This window comes from Chiloscyllium punctatum, chromosome 38, assembly GCF_047496795.1.
Source record: "Chiloscyllium punctatum isolate Juve2018m chromosome 38, sChiPun1.3, whole genome shotgun sequence".
Classification (NCBI taxonomy): domain Eukaryota; kingdom Metazoa; phylum Chordata; class Chondrichthyes; order Orectolobiformes; family Hemiscylliidae; genus Chiloscyllium; species Chiloscyllium punctatum.
In genome coordinates, this window is record NC_092776.1 from 64,028,774 (window position 1) to 64,051,717 (window position 22,944).

The 22,944-nt window shown below is 42.4% G+C and overlaps 1 protein-coding gene across 1 annotated transcript in view; it reads right to left on the bottom strand.

Annotated features, from left to right (window-relative positions):
- ddx21 (DEAD (Asp-Glu-Ala-Asp) box helicase 21) overlaps positions 1 to 21,955 on the bottom strand; it is a 32,978-nt gene extending 11,023 nt beyond the window's left edge. The window contains exons 1-10 of the mRNA XM_072558024.1: positions 21,781 to 21,955; positions 21,300 to 21,554; positions 19,648 to 19,723; positions 14,928 to 15,106; positions 12,386 to 12,503; positions 7,397 to 7,582; positions 5,139 to 5,284; positions 3,017 to 3,166; positions 2,129 to 2,290; positions 1,514 to 1,633 (exon numbers count right to left, since the gene is read on the bottom strand). Of these exons, the coding sequence (XP_072414125.1) occupies positions 1,514 to 1,633; positions 2,129 to 2,290; positions 3,017 to 3,166; positions 5,139 to 5,284; positions 7,397 to 7,582; positions 12,386 to 12,503; positions 14,928 to 15,106; positions 19,648 to 19,723; positions 21,300 to 21,554; positions 21,781 to 21,870 (1,482 nt within the window). The 5' untranslated portion in view covers positions 21,871 to 21,955. The remainder of the gene's footprint in view (positions 1 to 1,513; positions 1,634 to 2,128; positions 2,291 to 3,016; positions 3,167 to 5,138; positions 5,285 to 7,396; positions 7,583 to 12,385; positions 12,504 to 14,927; positions 15,107 to 19,647; positions 19,724 to 21,299; positions 21,555 to 21,780) is intronic.
- Positions 21,956 to 22,944: the final 989 nt, after the last annotated feature.

The window sequence follows — 22,944 nt, forward strand, 5'->3', positions numbered from 1 at the left end:
AAAAAGCGACAAATCTCAAACACTACAGTTTCCCTTCTGATTTATTTTAATTTTTGCCAGAAGTTATTACTCACCTAGTTTACTTTCGATAAATGGGAAAACGATAAATGCATCTGCTGTAAATATTGAAAAATATCAAGGTAGTTGCCCCACATTTGACAAAGTAGAAAGAGTGGGCAGTTGTTGTGGGAAAATATCTGCATTTCAAGATAACAAACTCAACAGCCAAGTAAAACAAAATATCGATTCACTGGTTCATGCCAAGTAGGTCTGTTGTAAACAGGCTGAGTTCAATAATAAGGAAGGCATAGTGTTTGATGCTTAGTTAATGCAGATGTAGCTAGTCATTATCAGGGAAGAGATGCCTCACTTACCCAATACCCTAAGCTTAGAGTGATCAAAACCAGCACACAATTTATCAGGGAGGTCGTGGTATAGTGAAATATCACTCAACTGGAAATCTAGAGACCCAGGTTTTTGGTCTGGGGACAGGTTCACATGCACACCTTGACAAATAGCAAAATTTGAAATAAAAAAATTAATTAAAAAATATGCTTTTCTGACGGAGATCATGGTAACCATCATCAATTGCCATAAAACCCATTTAATTCATCAATGTCATTTTCCTTTAGAGAAGGAAACCTGCTGTCTTTACCCGGTCTGGCCTCCGATCCACAGAATCATAGCTGACTGAACTGTCCTCGCAGAAAGTACAATTTGGGCTTTGCGGAGAATGGGACAGAATAGGTTTGTGATTGCCCTTTACAGTTGAACAGATTGGTGTCAATGAACAATGACATATGGCTAAGGTGATAAAACAGAACAAGCACACAGGTGCACTGCACATCACAGCGAATGTAGCTATGGACAATGACTAACCTTGAGTGGCAAAGCACACAAGCATCAGGACTCTACATCTACAAAATTTCAGATTTAAACAGAAATAGAAGACGTTGGAACTTTTGCAAATTCCAAGAAGGGACAAGAATACCTCTTCTTTGTTAAGGAATGAATTATTATTTATCCAAGAGATTTCTTCTTGTCTCCTAACATTATCTAGTTTTGTACACAGAATCCCTGGAAGCAGGCCATTTGGCCCATCAAGTCCATACTAACCGCCCAGAGGACATCCCCACACCCTATTCAACTCTGTACCTTCCAATGACTAATCTACCTAACCCAAACATCCCTGGACACTACGGGCAATTTAGCATGATCAATCCACCAATGCACATCTTTGGATTGTTGGAGGAAACCAGAGCACCCAGAAGAAACGTTGACACGGGGGGAATGTGCAAACTCCACACAATCACCCAAAGGTGGAATTGAACTCGGGTCCCTGTCTCTGAGGTAACAGTGCTAACCACTGAGCCACCATGTTCTAATCTTCTAACTGAACTGCTTCTGTCCACTGCTGGCTATGACAGCTGCACATTCACTACAACAGTTTCATCGATATCATCACTTTTCAATAGCAATCCGCATAACATATTTCACATTGAAATGCACTTACAGCTTTGTGTTCCAAAAATCTCAGATGGCCCTCCTCCATTTTCTGATAAAAACAGATGCAAATCCCTGTGCGCCCAGCTCTGCCCGTTCGACCAGAACGGTGAATGTAGGAATCCACATCCTAAATTAATGATTGATCATATTAGAAAATCTGAGAATTTTACTGTAAAGAAAAGCATATCAACTCAAATCCCTAAGTTACAGAAACATAACACACTCCTTTCTGGGGAATGCACAGCAGATGGAATACCTGAAAACTCCCTCATTATTGAGCTCATTACAGGGTGTGGAATACATCAGAAACTAGCTCAAATATTAGACAGAGTTTAGGTCTAATCATTTTGATAAACATGCACCATTTATGCAAACACAAAAACACTGCAGATGCTGGAAATTAAAACTGAAAATACCGTTGCAACTCAGCTAGTCTCGCAGAGACAGAGTTAAAGTTTCAAGTGTAATGACTTCTTTGGAACATTATTTGGAAGAGGAGACACACTGAGTTTGAAACATTGACACTATTTAAACAGCACTTGAATAAATTACAGAGCATTCACAACCAGATTTCAACGGGACTGATCTGTAGACATCTCTCTGAATGGTAATGCTAACTTACCTTTGGTGGGCAACCCTGTATTACTAGGTCTACTTCTGGAATGTCCAAGCCACGAGCAGCCACATCAGTTGCAACCAGGACCTCAAAAGAGCCATCCCGGAAACCCTTCAAGGTGATCTCTCTCTGCTTCTGTGGAATGTCCCCATGAAGACACTGAGCATCCTGCAGAACAAAATCAGCAAAATCTTGGATCATGAGCTGATGATATACAGCAAAGGAGAACATTTGCACAGGTTAGTATAACAACTAGCTTTTGGGTGTGGAACACTTGTTTTGCATTGGGTGGGCTGCTCTTTGGAGGGTTGGTGTGGACTTAATGTGCCAAATGACCTGCTTCCATACTGTGGGATTCTATGATTCTGTACAAAATGAACTGTGCAGTCTCCAAGCAAATAATATTAGTAGATCTATCCCTGTATAAAAAGATTGGGGATACTATTGACAGGGATTCAGTACAGTACTAGTTGAGGACAGATCTGTCATTGCAGAACACTGGGAGTCAGTATTGATGGGGTCAGGTCTGTCACTGTATAACACAAGGACACAGTACTAGTGGGGACTGGTCTGTCAATAACACTGAGGTACAGTGCTGGTGGGACCAGGTTTGTCACTGCATAACATTAGGGGTCACTACTAATGGGATCAGGCCTGTTACAGTATAACAATGGGTGCCTTGTTAAGCCCAAATGTGGCTTGACTATCACTGTGGAAAACTCGAGTACAGTATTAGTGAGAACAGGTCTGTCACTGTACACACTGGTAAAGTACTGGTGGGGCCAAGTCACTGTCCAACATTTCGGTCACGGTAGTGGATACACTATTAGTGGAGAGGAATCGGTTATGCGTCATGGTGTTACTCAGGGCAGGAGCACTGGGAGAAAGCCATACCTGTTTTATTGAGTTGTTCATCACCAGCTCATTTACTTCCTTCTTTGTTTCACAGAAGATAATAGTCCGCCCATGACTGCCACTGTAAACCTGGATGACATCACCAATGACTGCCGCTCGCTGTGTCCAGTGACATGCTATGGCCAAATGCTGGCCGAGAAAAGAAAGGCTTTTAGCTGCAGGTTCTATGCAACTCAATCTGAACCCAAGAACTTGAGGGATACTGAAACCAGTGATAAAGGAATCAATATCATATTATAAAGAGTAAAATAAATGAGACTGATAGGTTCCTACATATTAACAATCACCAAGGGATATGAAGTAACTGCAAAATGGTGAGTCATGGTAGAAGATTATCAATGATCTCATTAAGTCGTGAAGCAGACTCAACGGCCTCACTGACCTTCTCTTGCTCCAAAATGTCTTACGTGCGCATGGTTTATAAACAAACCTATTAACACCTACCCTGAAACTTTCATACTGTCATAATAAAATTTTGTACTTTACTGATGCTTTAGGGGTAAATACCTAATCATTGCACAACAGTGACTAGAAATTGTAACATCTAATGCACAATGTTGATGGTGCAGGCATGGTGAGCCAAATGGTCTCCTTTTGCATGGAATAATTCTGTGATTCATTTGATTTGCTTCAGGTCAAGGGAGCCTGAAACCTGCTAGGCATTGTAAAGGTGAGAGGTAATGACAGCCTGTAGAAGCAGACAGAGAAGTGAGTTGGTTCCATGTAGCTGCTTCAAGTTCTGTGGTGCAGAGAAGGCTGGGGTTCCCCAGATGCAATTGTTAGCTTTGTGCTACTATGACACAGTTGTTGGCAGAACTGGGAATCTGGAATTGAGCTAGTGTTTATCCGACAGCGTGCACTGCCTAACCGATACAGGATATGCCTTGAAAAGTCAGCTCAACTGGTAGTGTCTACCAAAAATCTTGATTTGGATGAAGACGAAACAGAAATGTGTAATAGTGCATCCTTTGGTTGGGTACCTATCCAATTTTGTTGCAGCAGAACTTCTGACTACTGGGGATCAGATTAACTCTGAAACAGGAGCTGAAATTCTTCAAGAGGAAGACAGATTTTGTTTTGAGATTTCCTGGTGCCTGGACGGTTTGCCGAGAAATGGTGGGAGTTTTGCCTTAGTTGTATCTTACATTTACTGTACAGTTTAATAAATAGCCATGATTGATTGCTTTAACTAGAGTACAGTAAGTATTTATTTGCTTGGAATCTTGTGGCTTATTCTCTTAACTGGAATTTCAAATTGTGTCCGCTTTAATCAAATAAATATTACTGGTCCCAAATGGAAGGTAACAAAATTTCCAGGTTGAATTTGGGGCCAAAACAAATTGGGGTGGTCTGATCTAGTATCTTAAAATACTCTTAGATCAACTAGTAGGGCATGTCCATTCAAGACAGCACACTTCCTGCAGAGCACAGGCTGAACTGTGTCACTAAGATTATGTACTGGGTGATATAAAAATAGAGATCAAGCACATGTATCACAAAACTGAAGCACATTGGATTTGGATGTGTTTTATCATAGTAACCTGATTGAAATCAGCTAAATAATCCTCTGACAACACTGTTGTAAACACTGGGTCAGTCTAAGTAATGGGTATCTGATACCGTACTAGAGATCAGAGGGGAAAGGACTGTCAAGTCTCGTTTTGGCTTTTATCTTTGATGCATTTTATTAAGTAGGTAAAACCATTTTATTATGTGTTTAATGTTCCATTTACAACTGATCTCAACTGGTAGCATTCCTTCTAAGAGATGAAACAGATTTTATCTTTGCAACAATAGAGTAAACCTGAAAATCCAGATCCTCAGGCCTCTTGCCTTACTGAGCTGGGGTCTCCTTCCCTCCGAAGTTATTTTCAGTACTTCTCTACTTATATTCACTCTGCCTCTCACTCAATAACTAGCCTTATGCTTAGAACAGTAATTACCTTAAATAATCTTATAACACTCCAAGTTTAGCTGGACTTTACATATACTACCTTCTTAACTGACAAAGATATAGTTCTGCAAACTACTGAAAAGTTATATATTCAAATCGATCACCGATCTCTGAACTGAAACCTAACATTTCCATGCTCAAACCCACCTCAACAGTTGTAGCAGCTCTCTGAGTCCGTTTTCCAATGAGATCAACCTGTTTGTACTGTGCTCTCATGTATTTCTTTGCGACTTGATAAACCCAGGCAGGGCAAGTTGCAGAGAAGAGGAGTGTTTGAGGATTGTCTTTGGAATCTTATTGGAGGACAAAAGTAGAAATTATATTAAATCAATAAAGTCACTGGTATCAAAAACAATTTAAAAATGTCAAAATTATAGATGGATTACAAATTGCTGGACTCAGACCTGATATCCTACTGGAAAGGATTTTCTTGCTTGATATAACTGGGCAGGCTTTGGATTATTAGGCAGACTGCTCAAATCAACTAAACTGGCAGCACAGGGACCTCAAAAATACATCAAATGAATTGACAGCCAAGTTTGCATAAGGTTTCGTAAGGAAGGTGCGCGCACAAACCAATAAAATTCCTGACAAGGAGCATATCTACAAATTTCCCCACAATGACAAACATAGATTTTGAAGGATGCTTGGAAAACCAGTTACATTCAGCATAATGCTTCCCCTCCCTCATCCAGGGCACTTCCTACCCTCTAGTCTCAACTGATGGAAAGTTCTTCTGACCAGGCTCCAATCTGCACCCTCCACAAATTTCAGTTAATCCAAAATTTTGCTGCCTGTATTCATCCAACTAGCAGGTCCCTCCTTACCTCTTTAACCCCAGCCTCTCAACTTTCCAATGTCTCCTCACTCCATTTTGTAGCACGAAGGCAGTAACTTCCAATCTGGGATATCTACCATCTAGACGGACAAAGGTAGCAGCTGTATGGGAGCACCAATCGAACTGCAACTTTTCCCCTAAGTCACACAGTGTGTCAATATTGCAGTTCTTTCACTGCTGCTGCATCAAAATCCTGGAACTCCCTTGGTAACAGTATAGCAAGCCATGGACCAAAGCATTTCAAGATGCCACGCACCATCAGCAGAGTGATTAAGGGTGGACATAAGTGTTAGCCTGGTCAAAGACATTCACATACAATAATCAATTAAGGTAAAAACCCTCCAATCTTAATACTGTGGAAGATGCTCTATAAAATGTAATTTATTGGTCTACATTCCCAAAGGAGATTGTGATGATGTAAAGACACAGATTCCGAAATGTATGGAGTTGATTTACTTGAGAATGCTTTCATGTTTTTGTTTTAAAAACACTTGCAAGGGAAATGGCCAGTTCTCCCCGCTCAGCTTTTCTCTAGTTTAGTTTAAGCAGTATGGTTGTTACACTGAAAACAAGCAGTAAGTTTAGTTTGAGGCTGCTGGTCCAAGAAACAGCGACGTGAAATAAAGTGTTCCTCACTGAGTCCCTCTGCCATCTCTCTCTCTCTCCTGCAACCCATTCTAAAAAATGAAAGACTTAACAGCAATCTAAGTTTGTTCAATATATCGCATCAACGTATAACACTTTGATCTTTTGCGATAAATTCTGCGTGCTATGATCCTACTCCACTAGCTACTTGACAAAGGAGCAGTGCATCAAAAGCTTGTACTTCCAAGTAAACCTGTTGGACTATTACGTGTCATGCGATTTTTAAATTTGTCCAACACCAGCACCTCCACATCGCTGTCCTGTAAGACCTCGTGTTTGATTTTACCTTTTTACTAAGCAGTGTTTGTGGGGATTGTTGCAAGTATTTGGATCAGCATCATTAAGTTGGGATAGTCTGCTGGGTTGTTGGATAGGTTACATTACTCTAGGAGAAAGTGAGGACTGCAGATGCTGGAGATCAGAGCTGAAAATGTGTTGCTGGAGAAGTGCAGCAGGTCAGGCAGCATCTAAGGAGCAGAAGAATCGACGTTTTGGGCATGAGCCCTTCTTCAGAGCCGTTCCTGAAGAAGGGCTCATGCCAGAAACGTCGATTCTCCTGCTCCTTGGATGCTGTCTGACCTGCTGCACTTTTCCAGTGACACATTTTCAGCTGCGTTACTCTGTATTCTGTTCTCTTTTGTTTGTGTTTCATTTGATAATCTGGCAAATAAATTGTTTTGTTTAAAGCAGAGTGGTTGTACAGCTGCATAACCACTGTACACCTGCCTAAAACAACTGGCAAAGTGAGGGTCTGAGCTATTTGAAATGTTTTGAGGGGGTCTGGCCTGATTCATAACAGTTGGCTACATAACATTTTCTCTCTCATCAATGGTACAGGCTCAGGTTGTTTAAGGATAGCATACCTCTTCAAAAGCAAACATGAACACTCAATCATCAGAGGCCAAAACACAGAAAGACTCACCTTTTTTGTATGCAACTTTCAGAATATCCTCCACCTGTTCAGCAAAGCCCATGTCCAACATTTGGTCCACTTCATCCAGGACCACATGCTTCAGTTTAGACAGGTCGATTTTCATGTTCTGTAAATGGTCCCTGATCCTCCCAGGCGTCCCCACCAAAATATCAATGCCATTCCGAATGCTGTCCACTAAAAGATAATTCAACCTTTAACTCAGTTTGCACATCCCATCCATAACTAGGCCAGAAACATTCCTCTCACAGTCAGGTTAATCATGAAACAGTACCCATTATTTCACAGGGACTAAGAAAGTTTTCAGTTATATAAAGCGACTTCCAAATAACATCCTGGGTTTACCTGCACCAGATGGAGTGCCGTGATTCAAGCTGGCTGCTCTTCACTCTTCTCAAGGGCAATTAGGGACAGTAAATAATACTGGCCTCACCAGTGATGCCAACATCCCATGAAAAAATGAATAAGCCATTACAGTCAAAATGGCCAGTCTCTACCAGGGCAGAAGTAATTTCCAGTCCTGGCTTTTGAGACATTAACTCCTGCCTGCTTGTTCTGAGGAATCAATGTTACTACTAGAAATAGGTCAGGCCAGTAGCATAGTACTGTGTTTTGGTGACTGGGAGAAACTTGATATCTAACATGTGCTGTGTCTGCCCCTGGATGTTTGATGGGACAGTGTTCAGGGTGTTTTACTTTGGATACATCCCATGCTACAGTTGGTATGTTAGCACAGCTAGTAGAATTGGCATCAGAGTCATACAGCTGAGGTTTAAAGAGGGAGTGCTGTGCTGTACTGTCACTTGCCCTGTATTTGATGCATTGTTCATCTAGCTTGCCGACTTGGGCTTAACCCCAGTAGTTGTCTCTCCATTAACTCATTGCTCCCACTGCTACCCAGTGGGTTCTGTCAGCGGGTCAGTTCTCATCGCCTATTCACCCTTGCCCTTGGCAAGTCAGTTGGTTGTGACGGCACACACCCAAGGGGGTTGGAGGTGAAATAGCTGCTCCACACTAAATTATGCCTCATTATCTGGTTATCCTGTATGCCACTGAAGACCATTGTGGTAGTTGTTTGATCCTGAACATCAAGCCACACTTTCATTTCTCCCTCTACCTCTCAGGATCCTCCCTTTCTTTTGCAGCCCTCTCCACTCTCATTCAGAATTCTTGTTTTTGACCGACCTTTCCTAGTGTAAAGAAACATGCATCACCAAGACATCTTCAGTGTTTTCCTCCCTCAGGGTCTGCAGCAAACAGGTAATCACAGTGATTAGAACCTGCATCTCAATTCATTCCCTTCTCTCACTTGACTTCATCCTCCTCCTCTGCACATGCAATCTCTCTCTCCATGTAAATTTCCCCACATTTTTGGGCCACCATCTTGCTCTTTTCCAGCTCTTCTCCATACCAGATGCAATCCCACTTCCTTCACTATTTGGCTTGGAGAAAGCTCTCTCCCAATTCATTTACACTTAGAACATTGCAGCATTCTAGCCACTGGTCTTCCACTTAAGAGTTTTGCAATAACTGGCTTGCTTAATCAATCATATGATTGTCCTTCTATAGGGATTACATTGTTAACCCTGAGAAGATGCACAAGAGATTAACAAGGATGGGACTGGGGGGTGACGGGTTTGAGACATAGAAAGATGCTGAACAGGCTGGGGCTATTTTTCCTGGAAAGTTGGAGGCAGAGGGTGACCTGAGAGGTTCATAATATCATGAGGGCCATGGATAGGATGAATAGGCAAGGCTTTTTTCCTGGGGTAGGGGAGTCCAAAACTAGAGGGAATAGGTCTAGATAAGAGGGGAAAGATATATAGAAAGATCAAAGGGGTACCTTTTTCACAGAGGGGAATGAGCTGCAACAGGAAGTGATAGAGGTGGGTACAATTATAACATTTAAAAGATATCTGGATTAGTATTTAAATAGGAAGGGTTTGGAGTGAAATGGGCCAAATGCTGGCAAATACGGCTGGTCAGCCAAGTTAGACCAAAGGATCTGTTTAGTGTATGACCATCTCCTCATTTTTCCTCTTGAAACCTTAGTCACCAATAAAACAATTCCTTGGTCTCATCTGTTATCCCATATCATCCTCAGCTTTACTCCTTTTAAGTTCAAGGCATCCAAATTTTACAAAAACTAAAAAAGCACAGTAACAGGCCATCTAGCTCATCAATCCATGTTGATGCAGATACGCCATTCAAGTTTCTTCCCTTCATTTTTCACATAACTCTACCATTGTGACCATCAATTTCTTTCACATACATAGGAAATAGGAACAGGAATAGGTAATTCAGCCCTCAATCCTGCTCTGCCATTTAATGATTAAGGCTGATCTCATCTAGGTCTCAACTTCACTTTCCTGCCCACTCTCCGTAACCCTTCAACCCATCACTAAATTTTAAAAAAGTTTCTCCTCCCCAAATCTACTGAGTGTCCCTAGTGTCACATTCTAGGACAACGAATTCCACAGATTGATGACCCTTTGAGAGAAGTGATTTCTCATCTTATTTAACCTGAAACCTCTTGTTCTAGATTGCCACACAGAATAAAACATCTGCTCTACATCTACCTTGTCGGTCCTATTTAACAAATTACATACTTCAGCTAGATGCGCTCATTTAATTTCCGTTTAAATACACTGATAGCATTCATGCCATCAAAATTCCATGTTGGTAAGTTCCACATTCTCACCAATCCCTGGATAGAGAGGTTTCTTCAGAGTTTCCAAATTGAATTGCTTGATGGCTATCTTATGATGGGCCTCTTGCAATGCTCTTTCCCACAAGAATAAACGTTCTCTCTGTGTCATGTCGACCCAAACTTTCCAGAATTTTATAGACCACTCTTAGGTCATCCCAAACCTTTTTTTCCTAGAGAAAGAGGCCTGGTCTGAAAATCCTGTGTGCAAACCCACACATTTCGGGCATCACTCTTGTAAATCATTTCTGCATCCCCTTCTCTATAACCTTTTCAATAATATGGTGTTCAGAAGTGCACACAGTGTTCTCAGTGCAGTGTAATCCAAAATACAGTGTAAACATGTAATCTTCATTACAGGTTTAGTATCACTTGATTATTTTTAAATGATACCTCTCTAGAAATAAAGCCCAGCATGAGATCTGCCTCATTAACCTATGTGGTAAACTATTTAGAGATTAATGTATTTTTACCTCTGTTTCTCTATCCCACTTAGACTGGTAACTTTCAAGTAGTAAGTGACCTCCCAATTCTTCCTACCAAAATGTGTAACCTCACACATTAAATTTCACATCAGAGTTATTTGCCTATTGACAAGCTCATTTGTGTTCTGCTACATTTTGCAGTCCATCTCAGTGTTGGCCATTCTTCCTTGCCTACCCCACGATTTGGTGCGATCCACAAATTTCAAAATATTTGGAATTTATGAACAGCAGTGATCTCAGCACTGATCCCTGTGAAACACCACTTCCCATCTTCTGTCACTCTGAACAGCTGGCCTTTACTCCCGCTCTGCTTTCTTTTACGAAGCCAACTCACAATCCATTCTTCCACTTGGTCACATTATAGTGGACAACGAGCTCAGCAACAGACTACTACAAACAGCTGGACCACATAAAGCATTACTGATTCTTGTAACCAGCTTAAAACAATTCAATTTTCAGGATAATTGTGGAATGGAAATACACTTCTTGGCATATTTTCTCTATTGCACTGCCACATTCAACTTTAGCGTTTTCTCTTGTTTCTCTCCAAAATCCCCTCATGCCCTCTACAAGTTCATCTTGCCCATATAGTATATTTGGATTTCCAGACAGCATTTGATAAAATTCCATATAAAAGGTGTTGCAGGAGGGATATATGAACACATAGATGTGAAAAGTTGGATATCTCTGACAACTAAGGATGATGTTTAATGGAGTTTCTGAAGTCCCTCATAAGAGACTGACTTCTAGGTGAAGCTAACAAAATTGAAGATGGCCTGGTCAGGAAAATGGGTGAGTGACAGAGACATTAACTGGCAGGCTTCCCTTCAGTGTTTTTGGTTTCAATTATTCACCTATTACCTAGGTCACAGAAAACCTACAGTGCTAAAGGCCATTGGGACCATCAAACTTGCAATGGCTGAATGACAGGATAGAAGATCCTATCCAAATTTGCCAATGATATAAACAGACAGCATTGCAGAGAGAACAAAACTGTAGTAAATGGATTGAAATGTCTGAAAATAGACCTTTGGACTAAAAGAATAAAATGGGGGCGTTTTGAAATGGAAAAATGCCAAAAACAGTGGTGTTGAAAGTGACTTAGGGGTGGAACATATTACTAGCATTTACACTTTAAAAGATACAGAAGTTGTGCTTCTTGTATACAAAGACCTGGTTAGACCACACTCGGACTTGCTGTGTTTAGTTTTGAGTTTCAGACCTGAAATTTAGCAGTTTAGGGACTCTAGAGCCAAAAGTAGAAATCAATGCTCAAACTCGAAGTGAAATTAGGAAACCCTTTTGCACAGAAACAGTTGCAGAAGTTTGGAACACTACCTTATAAATAGCTACTGGTGCAAATAAGGCAAAAAAACAAAAATAATGACAGCAGATCAACCATGATCTCACTGAATGATATGACAGGCTCAAGAAGCTAAATGGTTTTCTCTTGTTCCTCTCTCTGTCTCTCTTTTCTCCTTTAAAAAATTCCCAAAGACTTCCTTCCTAGAAGTTATTGCTTATGTCAAAATGCCCTTCATGCGTATAGATCTTAAATTGTTTGAGAATGTTCTTATGAAAAAGCCTGTCAAATGCAACACAAGAATAGCTTATAGTTGTTGCAGCTCTATTCCTTCACTGGTTGGCTTTGTAGAAGGGTTTAGTGGAAAATCTGCCCACCAGCATCAATGTTAACAATCTGCACACCAACACAGCTCACAGGAGAGCAAGATGTATCTTACCAATTGTTAAACAGTGGAAGCAATACTTTGAATACCAAACACTCACTTTGCCCAACGTATGCTGTTCCACCATAAAAACAAGAGACGCTGAGCTTCTTGGTTACATCCTTGAAGTCTTTCGCGACTTGGATTGCCAGTTCCCTTGTTGGAGTTAGCACAAGGACCTAGGAAAGAAAGTAATAGAGTCATACAGCACAGAAACAGACTCTTCCGTCTGACTCGCCCATGCTGACCAGGTATCCTAAATTGATATAGTCCCATCTAAACTTTTCTGATTTACAGACCCATCCAGATGACTTTTAAATGTTATAATTGTACCAGCATCGACCATTTCCTCTAGCAGCTCATTCCATACATGCACCACCCCCTGCATGAAAAAATTGCCCCTCAGGTCCCTTTTAAATTCTTGTGGCACACCGCTGGTCACAGACCTCCAGTCTGAAAACCAACTCTCCACCACTACCTTCTGTTTTCTACTTTTGAGTCAGTTCTGGATCCAAGTGTTAAGTAATGTGAAAACTATAGGCAGTGAAACAAAAAAGTGCCTTCAATACCCACTCCAATACCTGAAGGGTCCCTGACAGGGATCTCAACTGACTACTCAGGAACCCCATCCCTACCAAACAAAAAGTGGGAATCAACATAAATTGGAGAAAGAATTAAAGAAACTGTGGTGAATGATTTGTACCAGTAAAAGAGATGAATTTGCCAGAACAACTCACTAGTTAGGAAGAACTTCGTGCACCATCCCCACTGATAACTCAGTTTGAAGTGGCAACTCTACCACAGTCTGATAATGCAAGATTAGGCATCCTAGCCAGTCATTAAGAATCTGTCGGTAGATTTGGCAGGGGATTAAGCAGGGATGCATTCCACAGCCACTGGCAGACCCTCAAATTTCAGACTAGGTAGTCAATCTTCAAACATCAGCACACTCAGTGATGGTGGCATAGTCAGCCACTCCAGTTGAAGAGACCATACAGTCAGAGTCATGCAGCATAAAAACAGACCCTTTAGTCCAACCAGTCCATGCTGAACATAATCCCAAACTAATTTAATTCCACCTGCATTTGGCCCACATCCCTCCAAAACTTTTGTATTAATGTACTTTTGTACATTAATGTACTTTTGTATTAATGTTTTTTAAATATTGTAACTGTACCTGTAATCACTACTTCTTCAGGAAATTCATTCCACGTGTAAACCACCCTCTGTGCAAAAACCATGCCTCTCACTTATTTTTTAAAATCTCTCTCACCTTAAAAATATGTCCCCAATCTTGAAATCCCCACCATAGGGAAAAGACACCAACCATTAACCTTATCTACATCCCTCATGTTTTTATAAACTTGTATAAGATCATCAATCTTCTAAACTCCAATGAAAAAATTGTCCCAGCCTATCTTTATGATCAAACCTCGCATAATCGACATTTTGGTAAATCTCTTCTGAACCCTCTTTAGCTAAACAACATCCTTCTTATAATTGGGTGACCAGAACTGGATAGAATGTTCCAGAAGACGCCTCAATGTCCTGCACAATCTCAACATGACTTCTCAATTCCTATACTCAAACGATTTAGCAATGAAGGCAAGTATGTTAAATGCCTTTTTAAACCACCCTGTTTACCTGTGACACAAACTTCAAAGAATAATGTACCTGAATGCCTCAGTCCCTCTGTTCTACTAACCAAGGCCCCAACATTAACTGTGCAAGTCCAGCCCCTCTTTGTTGTACCATAATGCAGTACCTCACTTTATCCAAATTGATACACGGTGGGCTTGTATACGCTTGAGTTTAGAAGGCTGAGAGGGGATCTGATTGAGATGTATAAGATTATTAAAGGATTGGACACTCTGGAGGCAGGAAGCATGTTTCTGCTGATGGGCGAGTCCCGAACCAGAGGACACAGTTTAAAAATAAGGGGTAGGCCACTTAGAACAGAGTTGAGGAGAAACTCCTTCATGCAGAGTGTGGTGGGTGTATGGAATGCTCTGCCCCAGAAGGCTGTGGAGGTCAGGTCTCTGGATACTTTCAAGAAAGAGTTGGATAGAGCCCTTAAGGATAGTGGAATCAAGGGTTATGGGGATAAGGTAGGAACTGGATACTGATTGAGGATGATTAGCCATGATCATAATGAATGGTGGTTCTGGCTTGAAGGACAGAATGGCCTACTCCTGCACCTATTGTCTATTGAATTCCATCTGCCATTTTTCAGCCCATTGATCCATTTGATCAAGATCCCTTTGTAGTCACAGGAGACCACTTAGATTTTTACCTTTGTTGATGTGAACACTAGAAATCGTTACGAAATACACTTAACAGGGGTGGGGGTGCTGGAGATCAAACCATACTGCCCTTCACTGTAAAGGCGTGCAAGAAATTCTCAGCCTAGACGCGTGACCTGCTGAGTGAGGTTCTGAATAGCGCCAATATTCCTCACTCTGAGCGTCACTTTCCAAACCTGAGCCCAGTGAGTTTATACCCCAATGTTCATCACGTGCACAGCATACCGTGCACTTCTCGACAGAGGAACTAATGCTGCCTTTCAATCTTACACCCCAGCAACTGACTGCAGATTCCTTTACCTTGGGAGGACGATTTCTCCTCCGGTCAACAGCCTCTGATTGCAGCTTTTCCACCAAAGGAATTGCAAAGGAGAAAGTTTTGCCAGTGCCAGTCCTGGCCTGAGCCACACAGTCATTCCCATCATAGATGTAGTTGAATGTCCGTGCTTGTATTGGAAACAAGTAGGTCACTCCCCGTTCTGCAGAGTGAAGAAGAAGAATGCAACAAATTCAAAACATTTCAAAATTGGCAAAACAAAGGATACAAGGGATTCCATTGTGCTTAAAGCAGGCTTAGCCTCCCACAATAAAGTCTGACCCACATCTCCCAAAAATACTGGTTGCAAGTGCTCATATAGTGCAAAAACCAATTAGCTTGGAAACCACCTGCACTGCAGGAAGTAACCTCGATTAACTCTTGCTCACCCTGGGCCTAACGTTATATCTCATGCAAATCTATTTTATAGTCTTGAAGACCAGTCTACTTCTAACCCATGGCTGTTGTTTACCAAAGAAATTTTGGACACAGGCAGTCCCAGGTTGCAAACAGGCTGTTCACATGCCAATCTGTTCACATACACAAGTCAAAACACAATACAAAATAAGGTAGCTTTTATAAGCATACAAAATGTTTATATTGTGGAACTTTAAAATTACACCCCTATAAAGGATCACATTTGTAAGTATTCATAAGTCAGATGCTTATAAGTCAGAGAGCCCCTGCAATGTGAAGAGTTGACTGTTTACAATATTATGTCACTGGTGGGAAGATACATTAGTAACAGGAATTCATTCAGAAACTTGAATGCGGTTTTTGAGAAGCTGTGCAGCTCAGGTTGAGGTTCAAGTTATACGTTTGCTCGCTGAGCTAATAGGTTTGTTCTCAAGATATTTGATCGCCATGCTAGGTTACACATCACAGTGAGCCTCTGGCGAAGCACTGGTGTTCTGTCCCGTTTTCTGTTTATGTGCCTTGGTCTTTGAAGGTGGGTGATATCATTTCTCGTTCTTTTTCTCAGAGGTTGGTGAATGGAGTCCAAATCGACATATTTATTGATGGAGTAACAGTTTGAATGCCAGGCCTCTAGGAATTCCTGTGCATGTCTCTGTTTAGCCTGTCCTAGGACAGATATGTTGTCCTAGCTGAAGTGGTGTCCTCCTTCATCTGTATGTAAAGATGCTAGTGATGGTGGGACCTGCATTTTGGTGGCTAGCTGGTGTTCATGTAACCTGATGGCTAGTTTTCTGCCTGTCTGTCGGATGTAGTTTGTTAAAGTCCAAACAACATCCGACAGACAAGTCTTTGCAGGGTATTTCGTAAAAGACATTAGTTTTGTTGGTTGTTGGTACAGGGTCCTTTAAGTTTATCAGTAGTTGTTTCAGCGTGTTGGTAGATTTGTGGGCTACCATGACTAACAGACTACTCTAGCCCCTTGGCACCCACCTTAATAGGTCAAGTCCCAAACTGTAAAACGCAGATAATAGTCAATCTCAAAAGTTGACACCCTACTTTTGCTAATAACCTGGAATTTTTCATATTTCACATAAAAGTCGACCCAAGTTCTTCACAGAAAACAGATCAATGTTTGAGTCAATGTGCCAGCCTTCACGTCCCACTCCAGCTTTCCAGTCTGCCGGTTGTTCCACTCTGCTCCTGGTCTTCCAGTTTGCTTGCTGCTTTGCTCCTCTCTGGGTTTTCAAAATTATCATAATTTGTTTTCTTTCTTTAGCCTCTGCTAATGATACAGTATGAATTTTGATGAACATGAATTTCAGCCCCTCAAAAGTTGACCCCATATATTCAACCTTAAAAAAGGTCGTCAAAAAAATTCTATTATTACTGGAGAGTATATGGTAAATAGATAATGGAACACTGAGACTCACTGATGTTACTTAGCATGGTGACAAAACGTTTTAAACAAACCTACCAGCTCAGAGAGCTAACTTACAACCTGAGCCCCTTATATCTGGAGGAGGTCACTTTATTAGATCAATGGAGATCTGGGTTCTGATGGTCTTTATTTGCCTTTGTCCCATGTCCTTTACACCCTTACCTAATAGACATCTGCCATCCTCAAGCTCTGAAGTTGTCAATTTAACCTCAGTCATCTGGGCAGCGCGGGTTCTGTTTTCCATGACCCCCCGTGTAAGAAAAGAAGTGCTCCTTGACATCAACACTCACTGGCCCAGCTCAAATTTCCAGGTTACAGGCATTTTCTAATTAGCCTGTTCAGAGATGGTATTACACCTCAGGAGCAGGTAGAACTTCAAGCAGGGCCTCTTGTCAAAGGTAGGGACACTACCACCACACGAAACAGCCTAACAGTTTCCACATTCTCCTGCTGTTGCTGTGCAGTCCTTCATCTGAAGAAACAGCTTCTTGCAATATCCTGAGTAAGAAGCTTCAGACAAATTAAAAGGTACAAAAAACAGTCAGCCTGAAGTTCCTGATAACTCATTCAGTGAAATTACCATTATATCTTGTCTAACAATCTTGTTCATGAATTATGATCTGGAATACATTGCCTGAAAGAGTGGTGAAGGTAGCTAAAATAGAGACTTTTAAATGGGAATGGACACTTAGACCAAGTTGAAAAAGACTGCAGAGCTCCAGGAAAAGAGAAAGGAAATAGGATTGAAATGGCACTTCTATCAAAATGTTTATGCAGGCACTTTTGGCCAATGGGCTCCTCTGTGCTGTAAAGCTCTAGGATTTTATTTGAGCTATTTGTCTTCTCCAAGTCGATAGAAAATTAAAATAGCTGAAAATGTGTTGCTGGAAAAGCACAGCAGGTCAGGCAGCATCCAAAGAGCAGGAGAATCGACGTTTCGGGCATGAGCCCTTTTTCATGAGCCCTCCTGAAGAAGGGCTTATGCCCGAAACATCGATTCTCCTGCTGCTTGGATGCTGCCTGGCCTGCTGTGCTTTTCCAGCAACACATTTTCAGCTCTGATCTCCAGCATCTGCAGTCCTCACTTTCTCCTAGAAAATTAAAATATCCAACTCCAGCAACATTGCCTCAGCTGAATCCCTCTATTACACACTCACCATGCCCTGAAACTATATTCTTGCAATCATCAAGACTATAACACCACCCTCAAAACCCTTACATCATTCATTGCTTGATTTTAAGTGTTTCTTAAGCAAAGCATGCAAACAGATCAGTCAAAACTGCACACGCCCATGAAATGCTTAAATTAAAATCCCAACATTGCTCGTGCCAATTAGCCCATGCTGCATGGGCAATTCTTTACAACCGTCACCGCCAGGCATGCAAATGAAACTTCAGAAGATCTGGGCACAATAGATATCCTGCACTGATAAAAGCTAATTACCGAGGAACCTCAATTATCCGAAGGACATTGACGAGCAATATTTCGTTTGGTTAAGTGAATTCCGGATAATTGAATGACAGATAACATAGTTTAGCCGAGCATCAAGGCCTTACGATCTTGCCAGATAATTCGGACGATCGAATGCCAGATAATCGAAGTTCCTACGTACTGTACTACCAACTCACTCCAAAGCTCTGAATCAGTGAAATTGGGAATAAATTATCAGACTAGTGAATAAAAAGTAATACCCGGAAAAAGAACAAATTGAACCTGACCAAGAGGCTTCATCCCCCATTTGAAAGTGCTGTTGACCATACAGCAGAGAAAGAAATCACCAGGGACCCCATGAGTTCTCAATTAAAAAGTAATCTGGCAATAGCAACATTGGGGTCAGAGACCAAAGCTGAAAATGTGTTGCTGGAAAAGCACAGCATCCAAAGAACAGGAGAGTCGACATTTCTGGCATAAGCCCTTCTTCAGGAATGAGGAAAGTGTGTCCAGTAGGCTAAGATAAAAGGTAGGGAGGAGGGACTTGGGGGAGGGGCGTTGGGAATGCGATAGTGGAGGGAGGTCAAGGTGAGGGTGATAGGCCGGAGTGGGGGTGGGGGCGGAGAGGTCAGGAAGAAGATTGCAGGTTAGGAAGGCAGTGCTGAGTTCGAGGGATTTGACTGAGACAAGGTGGGGGGAGGAGAAATGAGGAAACTGGAGAAATCTAAGTTCATCCCTTGTGGTTGGAGGGTTCCTAGGCAGAAGATGAGGTGCTCTTCCTCCAACCGTTGTGTTGCTATGGTCTGGCGATGGAGGAGTCCAAGGACCTGCATGTCCTTGGTGGAGTGGGAGGAGGAGTTGAAGTGTTGAGCTACGGAGTGGTTGGGTTGGTTGGTCCGGGTGTCCCAGAGGTGTTCTCTGAAACGTTCCGCAAGTAGGCGGCCTGTCTCCCCAATATAGAGGAGGCCACATCGGGTGCAGCGGATGCAATAGATGATGTGTGTGGAGGTGCAGGTGAATTTGTGGCTGATATGGAAGTATCCCTTGGGTCCTTGGAGGGAAGTAAGGGGGGAGGTGGTGGTAAGGAGTAAGGAGGTCAGATACCAAATCCCAGCTGATGAATAAGCTTCAGAGACACCGTCAAATAGTGGACAGTGAAAAACCCAACTTCAGTGAGCACACAAATATGGGACAGAGAGAAGGCCAAATTTCACATCCTCATGCCTTTTGAATAACATCTCTGAAACTATCAAGAACAGGGATTCCAGGCAGTAAAAATCTATTGAAAAACAAAGACTGAACAGTTGACAACATAAATATCCCCATCAGTTGGAAAATATTGAATCTGAAACTCTCTTACAGAAGACCACCATGGGGATCTGTAGCGATCTCCAAAGGAAAAAAAAATCTCACACACCCTTTAGGAGTTCAATCGTTTCTTGCGAAATCCTGAAGTTTGAAAAGGCTCCTTCTTTCTGTTCTGGAGTCAGTTCCTATAAAACATCAAAACTATTTCAAGTACTTCATCATTGCAGGTTAAAAGATATTCTGGACATTGGTGACCAAGTACCCTGGTTTGGTCAGGGCAGTTTGTTTCATATCAAATCCCTCAACTCCCACCAGTCCTGAGATTTCCTCTTCATCTTTAGCCTGTCCTCTGCATTCAATCTACTGTGAGAGACCTCTTCCCCTGCACTCCCCCAAGAAGAATCTTTGCTACTACAAGACACCCCAAGAATTGAAATGACGCCAATTCACTGAACATTGAATTTCTTGAATGCAAAGAAGTCCCTCTCACCAGAATGAAGGATTCAGACCAGAGATGAAGCGAGCTCTGAAGGCTTGTGTTTTCACACAAACCTGTTGGACCAAACCTGGTGTTGTGCGATTTTTGACCTCGTCCACCCCATTTCAAAACCAGCACTTCCACAACATGGATGAGATTAAAAATCACACAACACCAGATTATAGCTTAACAGGTTTATTTGGAAGCAGTAGCTTTTGGAGCACTGCTCCTTCATCAGGTAGCTGTGCAGCAGGATCATAAGACATAGAATTTGTAGCAAAAAGAATCAAACAAAAAACTGGCACCTCCACATCATGGATAAAGACTGACAGCAACTTAAAAAGGTATGAGATGAAGTCATCAGATGGCACCCGGTTGTGAAGCAACAATCAGGAAGGTGGATGGCAAGTTCAAACAAATTTTTCATTGAAAAACTGTGTACTTTCTGACTTGTGATTCTGGATACAAAATAAAACCTCCCACAGTTGAGATACATTTGCTAATCTAAAACTCACAATCCACCCGAAACTATTAGAACACAGTCTTTAAATGAAAATAAACAAGGCTATTAAATGGAGACTGGTCTTAGCACCAGTAGAGTGAAAGCAAGGATTCCAGTTGGGATATTGTGACAAGTAAAGCTTTGGCTAGTTTTACGTTAATGAAATCAAAGTCTGTTGCTTATAAGTGCCATCTTCAATAACTGAGAGCCCACAGGTTTCTGCGTTCTGCTGAATGTATTCTACGAGATGTCATCACATCCAAACTCTTGACCCATCGTGCCAATTATCATGGAGCTCCGCCTTCCTCAGGGTTTTCAATGTATTTCGTATTCAACTTTTGAAACTCCGGTCACCAATGCCCTTTACACCAGGCACGCTGAAAAGACGCCCCCACCCTTCCCCTGGAAGGTGGAAACGGCTCACCCCTTTATCCGGGAAGGCCCCACTTCCCCGGGATTACGCGGAAATTCCCCGCCCTCACCGAGGAACGTGGGTAAGGTTCCCCCTTTTACTTGTGAACGCGAGGGAGGCATTTCCCCAGGAGGACGAGAAACGTCTCTCCCCCTTTTCCCAGTAATATGTCAAATGTTCATGGTTCACTGGAAAAAATAAGACACGTTCCTCCAGGACCACGGGGAAACGATACCCGTTCACCAGGAACCGTGACCAACGTGAAATATCTCACGATGGCGACAGAGCAGGCGGCCGTTTACATCCTACATGCTCAGCGCCAGTAAACCAGCCAATGTGGAGCTAACTCCTGAAGGTGGATGTTCTCACCTCCTCGATCTCCCCCTCGGAATATTGACTGGAATCATCGCTGGAGCGCGGAGCCGTTTCCTGCTTAGATTCTCTCACCACCCCATTTTTCTCAGACTTTCGGCTCCTACTCGCATCCTTGTCCTCATGATCCTCGCTCTTGTGCTTCTTTGCTTTCGGAGGCTTAAGTTCACTTTCTCCTTCGTCGAACTCGCCATTCTCCCGCTGCTTGGCCTTTTTGTGCTCGCTTTTCTCGGAATGTTTCCTCTTCTCTTTCTATAATTAAACAACAGGAGGAGGTGAGAAGCAGAAAGATGACCCTGAGCCCAGTAAGTTCGCACTCTTCACTTCCCCACCCCACCCAGTCCCTCCATCCCCAACAGTATCCGAACACAAAAAGGGCCCGGAGCCTGCGGTTCTCCCGGACTGAATCTACTCCGAGTCCGAGGCTTTGGCCTACCCAGGAGACCGGGTGTATGGTGGAGCCCGCCGCTACCCTCACCTTGCTTTTCTTGTGTGATTTCCTGCTGACAGACTCGGCTTCCATCGTGGGCTCCGGGTCCTCGGGCTGAGGGCTGAGTCGAGCCGGCATTTCTCGAACCTACAACAGGACACGCGGCTCCGAGTGACCGGGCGGAGCGGCACCGGCCGGAAAGAGGGGGCGGCGGTGGCAGCGTCAACATACGACGTAGAGGCGGAGGCCTCCAGAGACAGCGCCTCTCCTGCTTACTCCAGTACTGCAGGCTCGCTCCAGTCCCTCAGTCCATTGAAGTCCTCGCTTCAATAGTTGGGGTTGCAATTCGTAAAACTTCAACATTAAGTGCACCATTGTTTCCCATATAAATAAATGTTAAGGCCTGAATTGGGTTTTTCTCGACTGTTTTTGATTGGAAAAAGCCATATATAGTTAAACATTGTACAGAACATATGTATTCTTAGCTGAAATAAGTCACAAAACAAAATAAATCACAAGAAGAAACAGGAACAGGATAAGTCCTTCGGCTTCTTGAGCCTACTCCACCATTCAATAGGATTATGTCTGATCAGATCCATGTTCCTCACGTCCATTCCGTTGCTCTTTCCCAGTAACCCTTGATACACTTACTGATCGAAAATCTATTTCAGCCTTAAATGTACACAAGGATACCCCTAGATACAAAAGCTATTCGGTACAAACGAAACACTGAACAGTCTTGCCTTAAATGGTCAGAACACTGAGTTAGGATGTCATTTTGCTGCTGTACAAGACATCACTTTTGGAATTTAGTGTACGATTCTGGTTACCCTTCTATAGGAAACAATTCGTTAAACTTGAGAGGGTGCACAAAAGACTTACAAGGATGTTGCTGGGACTGGAGAGTTTGAGTTATAGGGAGGGGCCGAATTGGCTGGAGCTTTTTTCCTGGAGCATCGGAGGCTGAGAGGTGACCTTACAGAGATTCATAAAATCATGAGGGGCTCGGGTGAATAGCCAAAATCTTTTTCCGAGGGTGGGGCAGTCCAAAATGAGTGGGCATCAATTTAAGGTATGAGGCAAATGAGTTAGAAAGGACCTGGGAGTAATTTTTTCATGCAGAACAAGCTGTCAGAAGAAGTGGTGGTGGCAGGTACAATTACAACTTTTGAAAGGCATCTAGGTGGATATATAAATAGGAAGGGTTTAGAG